General features: G+C 37.2%; 1 protein-coding gene across 1 annotated transcript; it reads right to left on the reverse strand.

Annotated features, from left to right (window-relative positions):
- Nucleotides 1-232: 232 nt before the first annotated feature.
- On the reverse strand, nucleotides 233-5,503 carry LOC121241309 (protein unc-45 homolog A-like). Its single transcript, XM_041139031.1, has 4 exons — nucleotides 5,071-5,503; nucleotides 2,138-2,326; nucleotides 716-1,198; nucleotides 233-637 (listed from the first exon to the last, which is right to left on the reverse strand). Exons 1-3 carry the CDS (start codon nucleotides 5,248-5,250, stop codon nucleotides 719-721), a joined length of 849 nt encoding a protein of 282 aa, XP_040994965.1. The 5' UTR covers nucleotides 5,251-5,503; the 3' UTR covers nucleotides 233-637; nucleotides 716-718.
- Between the last annotated feature and the right edge of the window lie 5,965 nt (nucleotides 5,504-11,468).

The following is an 11,468-nucleotide window of genomic DNA, read 5'->3' on the forward strand; positions in this document are numbered from 1 at the left end:
AATTTGAATGTTTCTCTTCTCATTCCAGGCGAAGTGTCTTTGTATAACCCACGGCGACTAACTTTTATGACAGGGGAAGTGTCTGGAATCTGTACCATTATCTCTCCAGGCATGATATCATTCTCATTGCGATTAATCTTCAGAAAATAACTGAGGTATTCATGCTTTATTTCAACCAAGTATAAGCTCAGCTTTGAACAAGAAGTTACAGGAAATTAAAAAACACAAACCATCACAAAGCATTTCCTTGGCCTGAGCATTCTCAATTATAAAATAAATATATGAACGTCCCATATAAATTATATACATGGGCACGTTATTGCGGATCTAGAATTCAGATAAACCTGGGCGTCTGGTAGTAGTTGTGAGTAAAATGGTTGGTACCGTCCCTCCAAGCGACACTGTTTGATAGAATAAAGCATTTGAATTGCTGCACAATAGGAGAAACCAGACTGAAAATAGTTGGATTTTCTCGAGCCGGAGGTTGGCATGAAAATCCTCTCGTACACATTGCTCATGCATCCATCTGTTCTATTGCCAAGCTCTCCTACCAGTCAAAGTTGGTCGTTCCTAGCTTAAGTTTGGACATGATAGCCCCCCAAATGGGAGGTTCCCAAATAATTCTCTCTCTCTCTCTCTGGGGATTAACTTTTTTCTAGTGCTGATATTGAGGATCAGCACAGGCATCTACATGTATAGTGCATATATATTGGTCCTCTCACTTTACCGGTCGCATACCAATGGTTTTCACACGAAACTTATACTGCGGGCAAGACTCTTCTTCATCATCATCTTCTTCGCTAGAATTGTCTTCAACTCTGTCCCACCTTGCGTAGTCTAGAGTTGAGTGTCCCTTTGGTTTTGGAATTGTTTGCCATCCTTTAGAATCTTGTTCAAACAGTTCCTTGTTGCTCTGCACTTTAGGGGCAATCTCTACAGCAGTAAAAGAGTTCTTTGTAGGCTTGGATTTCTCCCTTTCCTGTTCATATGATTCCTTGGGCCTCTGCATCTCAGGCACATTAACGTCGGCATTTATAAGAGTCCCATCAAACTCTTTCTGATCTATTCCTACTGTAACTACCGCATTTTCTTCTTCCTTGTATTGTTCCTTTTCTTCATTTCCATTTGGTTTTGATTCATCTTTATAATCTTCCTCATCTTCTAGCTCTGCTTCAGATTCAGCTATTGGAGCAAGTGACTTTCCTTGAGCAGTAAAAAAAAAAAAATCTTACTAATAGCTGAGAGGAAAGAAACTTCCCACTACAATGTAGATTGCAAATCAATAATAACCACACTAGTTAAGCAGGCTACAATGTTACAAATGACCAGAAGAAAACTTATAGAAACCTAGAAGGTAGAAATTAGGAAAAACAAGTCTATATTGAACTTGTCATATTTTGCATTATTATACAACATGATCAGTTGTAGTTAAAAAGGATATGCTGATTAGGGAGGCAACATATAATGTGATTATAAATCATAAAATAGAATAACAGAAAAGAATATTTGTGGCTGAGCCTGAGAAGTTGACAAGGATCCATAAAGCCAACCCCAATTCAATTAGGATAAATTGTTGAGTTTATATTTTGCATTCCAAAATCACGTTTCTTCATCTGATGAGTTAATATCTATCACAACACAGGTTACCCACTAAACTAATGTTAAAAATCATTTACAGGGCCTTAGTTTCAAAAAGATACGGCATAAGTTATAGCAGTCTTATGTAGCTGCCATAGTGCAGCAAAGTAGACAACCATTTGACATGTTGACCCAAGGAGATAAGCACCCTAAATCAAAAGAGATGAATAGAAATATAACAACATTCATTTAAATTTTTACCAGTACAATAATGGAAGTATCTTAGCATAAGAACAGCAGGTGAAAGGTGATCAAATTTATATGGGCAAAAGTCAAGTAACCGTGTGCAATTAAACAAACATAACAGAAAAGAAAATGAGTATCATCCTAATACAAGGACAGTAAATGATGAAATCTTGATTTTACCAAACTAGTAGGTCGTGTATGGGCCTCATTTTTATCCTTTCTTTCATGGTTAAATCCTAATTGCCGCTTTAACAAACAACGAATCATACAAAACTGATGGAAATCTTAATCAAAAGAAAAGATGAAAGTCTACCAATTGTGTCCTCAAACGAGCTTGAAGGTTTTGATAAACTTCTGATGATGGATTCAAATCCAAGAGTCTGTTGACATCAAATAGTGCCGAGTGATACTCCTTAAGGGTGACAAGTGTTTGGGCACGCAGCATCAGTGCTCCACTGTGATTGTGATCAAGTTCAAGAACTGAGGTGCATTCTTCTGCGGCCTAGATGGTATAACAACAATTAAAAACCACCAAAAACAGTTTGCAATATGAATTATATTACATGACTATTAACAGAGAGTTTTGATGTCATAATAACAGAAGGAAAAATCTAACCCCATTTATCATCAAGCTCAAGCACTAGCCTGCATTGTTAACAGGGTTTTCATTGATCACCCATTCAGAAATAAATATAAGATCCACGTCAGTAGACAAAGGACAAGCTTATCTATGGAAAATCCTGGAATCTGAAGCAAGATGGTTTTTCTTCCTCTTACAATTTTTTAAGCGATTATAAGGAGGAAGTTTGACTTCTTGTGACTGGTCATAGCTACTTTACAAGTATCCATACAGAACAACGGCACTATTAAAAAATCATAAAAAGCAACACTATGTGAGACACATTCCTTCTCTAGTAAGTGTGAAATATAGAGAGTCTGCTAATGGGAAAGTGGACATATGCCTTATTTAGCGATATATGTAAGACTCCTTCCAATTGAAATTGTGCTAGGAAATCACTTCCAACAAAAATAATCAAAAGCAATGAGAAACACAATTTTTCACAGAGGAGATGAATGAAATTGAACCATGCTTTCTTTTTTGTCACTCACAGATGACTCTTAAAACATGTAACTTATAAAATGAATAATATATAAACAACAAAAGATGACTATTTGAAAGTGTAAATTGAGAAAGACATTGTCGAACGAAATCATTGCGGCTGCAAAAGAGAGACTCGTGCAACTTCCCATGAATAAGAAGAACCACGAGAATCTTGTCCAAAATTTAATAAAAAATAAGTCATGAGTGCATGGTAGGATGCCTCTCTATGCACCTCTATTTGCTTATAAAATTCTTAGGTAAACAGAATGGGTAAGGGAAATGATGTCAGGCGAGGCTAGAAAGTTATCGAGTCTCATTTTTTCAAAGAAAAAAAAGGTAAGGCTGGAAAGTTCAAAGAAATCAGATGTTAGTGCTGCATTCAGCTTAGCTAGCCCTGGAGAATTTGCTATTGAATGATTTTTTTTTCCTCTCACGACTCATTTTGAGGAGATAAAAAACAAATTTATTTATGTTTGTTGTGAAAGGGGTTTGCCAGGGCTGTCAATGAGAAAACCAGTTTGCCTCGTTTAAAAGGAGCATGTCCTGAACCCATCCAGTATACCAGTTTCGCTATATTGCTATTAGCCAAGATTTGTTTCAACCATTTGTAAAGACTGCCTTGATTGAGGAAGCTAGTTTGGACCTTCCACCCAAATTACAGTAATTTCTTCACCTGGTCAATGTGTTCATATTCTACCCATCGGGCCATCACCATCAATAATGTCTAATCTAGCCATCTTATTCTGTCATCCATCCCTGGCAGTCTAGACTTTTGAGAGATGCAGAACATTGTTTGTAATAGTTATATCTGAGCTCTTGAACAAACTATCTAAAAGACTACCCTTTTTGGAAGTTTTGCTCTTCTTGTAAATATTTTCTCCATTTTCATGCGTGCACGTAACCTTCATGCATGTGTTTCCAAAGTTTGTAACTTTTACCATATACAGTTAGGCCTTTTGCAATCTCATTGAATATATTTATTAACTAGACTGGTATTTCAAACACAGTACAAATAAAGTTCCGAACAGAAGTGAAAGAATAAGTAATACTGAGGGGGAAATAGCACTATCAATGATTATGCCATAAAGACACTGCTGCTTCGCACAAGAATTAATAGTAGATGTTAAAAATAGCATGCGCCATTGTTTATCTAAGAAATCTTTCTTTGCTTCCTAGTCATGGATATCCCACATGTATAATCTTTTTTTTTTCTTTTATATATATAAGTAAAAGATTTTATTCATTGAAATAGGCATAGCCCAAATAACATGAAGTATACAAGAGGAAACACCTAGTTAAGAGGACCACATGCACAATCAAATTGGAAGGCCAAAAAACAAATGACACATGGAAAATTAAAATACAAAATCTTATTCCTTTATCGATTTAATTGTGTGATTTCACCTATATGTGGTTCATGATACCGATGGAAATAAATGGCAAATAAAAAGCATGCAGGCAGGGGTGGTGACAGCTTTGGTTTGTATGATACCCACAGAAAAATATAAGCATTCAAATTATAAAATATTCTTACGCTTGTTTGGTTGCCAATTATTTTTTTTTTATATAAGTAAAGTTGCCAATTAAAATTTGAATGATTATGTTTTCTAGCTTGGGTGTATTCTCTTGTATACTTCCTGTGTACAGGACTATGCCTATTTACTTGTTTCAATAAAACTTCTTATTACTTATAAAAATAAACGTTTTACATTTTATGAAGAACTTTTTATTCGTCTCCAGTAGAGCCACTTTCAAAGACCGGTATTCTCTCCACGACAGATTGGCATAGGATCCTTTCTTGCAATTCTATTTTTTTAATCGCAACTTTTTTGAATTCCTCATCGTAGATATACATACTTTTGCCTACTGAAGTAATTTGAACTTCAAGTACAGACAAACGGGCCCTTTTTTTCAGTCAAGAGCCTAGGTGATTCGAACTTAAATCTTAATTCATCCAATTTTTTTTTTTTTTTCACCGTGCAACTCATTGAATCCGAGGCAAATACATATATATTTCCAATAACTCTATATATACATACAAGATTCAAAATCTTTGGTAAATCACGCGATTCATTCCAGGAAAAAAAACTCAGGATAAAGAAGCATCATATCCAATAAAATGAATGGAAAAAATAAAGAAGAACCTTGTTGAAATCGTGGAGTTTGAGAAAACAAGCGGCCCGGTTGCTATGAAGAGCGATCATTTGAGGCTTGGTTTTGGCCAGGGCCAGGGCCTCGGTGTAAAAGCCTAGCGCTTCCGAGTGCCGTCCCTCCCGGTACATCTGGTGTGCCCGCTCGATCTTGTTCACCGCTGCCGATGCCATGACTAACCGATCCGATAGATGCACGAGAATCGATGTCAATATATTAAAATAAGGGATCCGTCAATAATTCCATTGTTTAGAGCTTCTGGAATCTGCGCTTCTACCTGTGTTAACAGAATGAAACGTAGAGACTAGGGAAGGAAGGAAGGAAGGCACAAGAAGAAGAAGAAGAAGACAAGAATCGAGGAGGCAGTAGGTGGCGCAGAGGTGGCAACATGTGGTTTGAGCCCGCCAACTAACTTGAAATTACAACAAGTGTACGGCATCCAAATTTCCGCACGCTTTTCTCCCTAGTTAAATTTGAATAAATGCCTGCTCAATTTATTTCAGCATTTATTCTCTCGTTTTGATTGATCATAGATTTAATTTTTTTAATTCTTTTTCTTAATGGTTAAGTAAGTAATTATTAGTATAATTATATTTTTTATTTTTTAAAAATATTTAAACATATTTAAAAAATATTTAAAATAAAAAATAAAACAAAAAGTTTAATTTACACTAAACGGCACAATGAGCAGCCACCTGCATGTAGCAGAGTTGAACCACTCATTAAATTTTTCATAGCTATAATATGAGTCATATAATAATAATAACACGTGTCACAATATTTATTACGTCGGTGTTATAAATTGAGGAATTGTTTGATTAAGATGAGATGAGGTATATAGTTGAATAAAATATTTTTAAAATATAAATTTTTAATATGATTTTTATTTTAAAATTTTTAAAAATTAAATTATTTATTATATTTTATGTGAGAGTTTAAAACTTTTATAATAATTAGATGAGATGATTTGTGGCAACGAATAAGGCCATAATGTTAAAACAAAAATAGAAAAACTCTAGCAAATATATCCAAGGGGTCGTTTAGTTCATTGATTGCACTCAACTCAGTTGAATTCGGTTTAAATTTAGATCTATTCTAATATTCAGACACCTAACTCTCAAATTATTAAATTCATTTCAATTCAAAATTTTTTTAACGTGAGACTCCACAATTTTTTTCAACTCGACACTCTTTACACGTGGGATTCATAATTTTTTTCAACTTCTTATAAATATATCTAAACTCATCTTAGAACACTGGTAGTGACTTATGCATCTTTATATTTGGATAATATCTCTTCAAATTGATTTACATTGAATTACATATCTTCAAAATTTTACATTATTATAAACAGTATTTTTTCAAATTTTAAAGAAATACTGTTCACTCACCAAATATTATTATTTTTATTATTTTTTCTCACTCTCCCCCCGACGGAACTCTCAAATGTTTTTCTCTCCTTGCTCTCTCTCTGTCTTCGACTCCAAAGGCATCTCTTTCTCTTCTCGCTCTCTCTCCGACGAAGGCATCTCAGCCTTCTGCTCTCTCTTCGATGAAGGCATCTCTCGCCTTCTCTCCTTGCTATCTCTTCGACAGTGCTCACATGAGGGTCATTGGTTCAAGATATCACGAGTATTTTCAATAGTACTACTACTGTCCATATCCAGGACAGACATGGGCAGCTTCGTGAACCTGCAGGAAATAGCCTTAACTCAATCTGACACAGAAACCTTGGCACGAATAGTACCATCAAATTATATATATCATTCCAATTTCCACATATGATAAAAAAAAAAAAACCTATAAATAATAAGTGTTAATATTCATTGAAACTCTAGTAGGTACAGAATATTTGATTGCTCACACGAAGACAATATTCATTTTTTTGGTTTAGTTGATAAACTGTCGTTTAGATTACTTCAACTTAAATATTGATTTTGCATATTTTCATCTTATTCTCTTCCATGAATATTTTTTCCATTTGTTTTGCATTTTTCATGCATACATACTTTTCTCATGTGTTGTTTTAGTAACATTTTATTATTCAATATTTTGTTAAAAGATGAACGGTTTAATTGATGAAGATCTTTTCTTCACCATACTGTTAGAAAGTGGTGAGGGTGGTATTAACAATCCCATATAGACAGTGCAAATGTTGAAGTCCAAGCGATACAACCCCAACGGGAAAAAAGGAAACAAAAATTTCAGCAGAATGTGTCATTTACTGCAGAAGAAGATGCTCTCCTTGTTTCGGCTTGACTTAACGTTAGTATTAGAGGAGAATCCGCTTTCCCTAATTGTGACCAAGAAGATAGTTGATTCTCCATGATTCTAGCTCCTATCACTAATTCACCTTAATTATAGGAGATTGCCATTTATTGTATATATTTAAATTATTTCCTTGTTTATAGTTATTTCCTTGTTTATAGTTGTACAATTTTATTGTATAAATAAAGATCACCTCATAGCATTTACGCTTGAGGCATTTCCTTTACATGGTATCAGCCAGGCGGTCAAATCCTTGCCGAGATCTTTCTTTTTTTTCAAGCTTTCATGGCTGATCCTTTCACCAACCAACTTCCACTCAATACGATGGTTCACATGGTGACCATCAAACTCACTCCCACAAATTACCTCTTGTGGCATCGTCAATTTATTCCTTTACTGGAAAGTCAGGATTTAATGGGTTATCTGGATGGGTCTTCTCCGGCACCTTCTGCTCAGATTCTCTAGGGTACTGATCTGGTTCCGAATCCTACTTACAAGAAATGGCACGCACAGGATCAGCTAATACTCAGTCTTCTTTATGCCTCTCTCACTGAGGAATGTATGGCTGAAGTTGTGGATTGCTCTACTGCTCGTGATGCTTGGCTAGCTCTTGAAGCCTTTTTTTCACACAGTTCTAAGACTCGGGAGATTCAATTGAAAGACGAACTCCAGCTGATGCAACGAGGCTCTCGTGGTGTTGCTGAATATGCTCGTTCTTTTCGTTCTCTGTGTGATCAGCTTAGTGCTATTGGCAAACCCATTGATGACACGGATAAGGTACATTGGTTTCTTCGTGGTCTTGGATCTGATTACAAAATTTTTTCTACCTCAATGTTGTCACAGTTGCCGCTGCCTTCTTTCGTCAACTTGGTACCGAAAGCCCGAAAGCCATGAGCTTTTCTCTCGGTCCCTTCATGTTGACTCATCCTCACAGTTGGCTATTGTTGCCCAACGAGGTTCTTCTTCTTCGAGTGCTTCTTCTGGTCGCCCAAATCCTGCCTTCTCTTCGTCCGCTTTTGGAAAATTTTCCAAGACTCCGGGCATTACCTGTCAGTGGTGTGGTAAAGAGAGGCACACTGCCAAGAAATGTCATAAACTTGGCAAGTTACTGAAGAAAGCCAATGCGGATGGTTTGATTGAAGCCTTTGCTGCTACTTCGGTTGATGAACCAACTGATTCCGAGTGGTATACGGATATTGGGGCTACTTCGCATATGACGAATGATGCTGCTGCTCTTGATAATTCCGTTCCTTATACTGGTAATCAGCGGGTGTATGTTGGTAATGGTACTTCCATGCCTATTTCTCGCATCGGTTCAATTTCATCCATTGTTGCTTCTCATCCTTTACCTTTGTCTGATATTCTCCTTGTGCCTAGTCTTACTAAAAATCTCTTGTCAATTAACAAGCTTACTCGTGAGAACAATTGTTCCATCACTTTTTCTTCTTCTGGTTTTACCATACAGGATCTAGCAACAAGAACGGTGGTGGGAGTCGGGCGATGTGAGAAAGGGCTCTAAGTTCTTGACCATGGCCATGCAAGTTTTTTATCTAGTCTTTCTAAATGTAACTCTCGTGCTTCATCTATCACTTGGCATGCACGACTAGGACATCCATCTTTTCGCATTGTTTCTTCTTTAAATAAGCATGGTGCTATTACCCTTTCTCATAAGAGTATAATTGATTCTAAACCTTATTTTGGTTGTCAATTGGGCAAAAGTCATCGTTTACCTTTCTCCAATTTAGATCAACGTTGTGCCTCTTTATTTGAAAGGATACATTGCGATTTATGGGGTCCCTCACCAGTTACTTCTCCTTCTGGATATAAGTACTATTGTGTTTTGATAGATGATTTTTCCCGCTTTAGTTGGTTTTATCCGTTAAAGCTTAAGTCAGATTTTTTTGACATATTTGTTCAGTTTAATAAGTATGTCCAAATTCAATTTGACTGTAAAATCAAATCTTTTCAATGCGACGGTGGTACTGAATTTACTAATCATCGTTTTACCTCATTTCTTCGTGAGAATGGTATAATTCAGCGTATCGCTTGTCCTTATACACCAAATCAAAACGGTATCGTCGAGAGAAAGCATCGCCACATTACTGAAACTGGTCTCACCCTCATGTTTCATTCTCATGTACCTTTATGTTTATGGGTTGAATCTTTTTTCACGGCTTGTTATCTCATTAATCGCCTCCCATCACCGGTTCTTCATGGTAAGTGCCCTCACGAAATTTTATATGGTTATGCTCCTCCTTATTCCTTGTTACGTACATTTGGCTGCCTTTGTTTTCCTTTTCTACGTGATTATATGCCTAACAAATTATCTCCATGGTCCCTTCCTTGTGTTTTTATTGGCTATAGTCATCTTCACAAAGGTTTTCGTTGCTTGGATAAGAAAACTAACCAGGTCTATATTTCTCGCCATGTCCAATTTTTCGAAGATTATTTTCCTTATGCTTCCAGCTCGACTCTTCCTCCTTTGGATGGCATTGATTATGTCACTTTTGATGACCCTTATGACAGTTTTCTTTCTAGTGATACTTCCTCCTCAGGTGTGACTTCAGCTCATCGCCCGGCCCCCACCTTGTGTGTTCCTTGTGTTGATTCACGTATTCCTTCACCGCCTCTTGAAGATTCTTCCCAGCCTTCATCGCCGGTGATAGCATTGGAAGTCATACCTCCTGTTCCTTCTTCCTCTAGTCAATTGCCGACCACTACTCACCCTATGGTTACTCGTGCTAAGAACGGTATTGTTAAACCTCGCACTCTTCATTCGTTATATGCTTTGTCTGCTCCACCGTGGTTTCAGGTACATCTTGCTGTCAATGAGCCTCATGGATTTAAGTCAGCTGTCAAACATCCCAAATGGCTTTCTGCCATGGATGATGAAATTGCCGCTCTCAAGCACAATAACACATGGTGTTTGGTTCCACGTCCAAGTGATCATAATGTTGTGGGCTGTCGGTGGATCTTTAAGACGAAGCTTCGAGTAGATGGTTCTATAGAACGTCACAAAGCTCGTCTTGTGGCCCAAGGTTTTTCTCAGAAACATGGCATTGATTTCAATGAAACATTCAGTCCAGTTGTTCGGCCTGCCACTGTTCGAATTATTTTGTCCCTTGCTGCTATGCATGGTTGGTCACTTCATCAGCTTGACATTAAAAATGCTTTTCTGCATGGTTTTCTTACAGAGGTAGTTTACATGGAACAACCTCCGGGATACACTGATCCCCAATTCCCTTCTTATGTTTGTCGCTTACAACGTGCTCTTTATGGTCTGAAACAGGCCCCAAGGGCATGGTTCCAGCGTTTCAGTCAGTTTTTGCTTAGACTTGGTTTTATTGCGAGTCGTGCCGATTCCTCACTTTTTGTGTATCATGGTCCTCATGGTGTTATTTATCTTCTCTTATATGTCGATGATATGGTTATTACAGGCAATAATCAGTCTATGCTTCGTACACTCATCGATCGATTGACACGAGAATTTTCAATGAAGGATCTTGGTGATTTACACTATTTTTTGGGAATTGACGTTATTCGCAATGAAAAAGGAATTTTTCTTAGCCAAACAAAATATGCTCTTGATCTATTGACTCAGGCAAACATGGTGGATTGCAAACCTATTTCCACTCCTTTTCTGGTGGGATCTCATCTAACTGAATCTGGAACTGCTCATTCTGATGCTACTCAGTTTTGGTCACTTGCAGGAGCTTTGCAATATTTGACTCTTACCCGCCCTGATTTATCTTACAGTGTTAACTCTATATGTCAATATATGCATGCTCCTACTACTGATCACTTCCGTGCCTTGAAGCGTATTTTACGATATGTTAAGGGCACCTATCATTATGGCTTGCAACTCTTGCGAGATTCTTCTTCGACTTTGCTTGGTTATTCTGATGCAGATTGGGCCACCTGTTACCCGGCGCTCTACAACAGGTTATGCTGTTTACTTTGGTCGAAGTCTCATCTCGTGGTGTTCGAAAAAGCAAACTACTGTTGCTCGCTCAAGTGCTGAAGCTGAATACCGTGCTCTAGCCTCTGTTGCTGCTGAACTTTCCTGGACACTTCAACTTCTTCGCGAGCTTCATATCACACTCTCCTCTCCTCCGAGATTGTT

Source organism: Juglans microcarpa x Juglans regia, chromosome 1D (assembly GCF_004785595.1).
Source record: "Juglans microcarpa x Juglans regia isolate MS1-56 chromosome 1D, Jm3101_v1.0, whole genome shotgun sequence".
Classification (NCBI taxonomy): domain Eukaryota; kingdom Viridiplantae; phylum Streptophyta; class Magnoliopsida; order Fagales; family Juglandaceae; genus Juglans; species Juglans microcarpa x Juglans regia.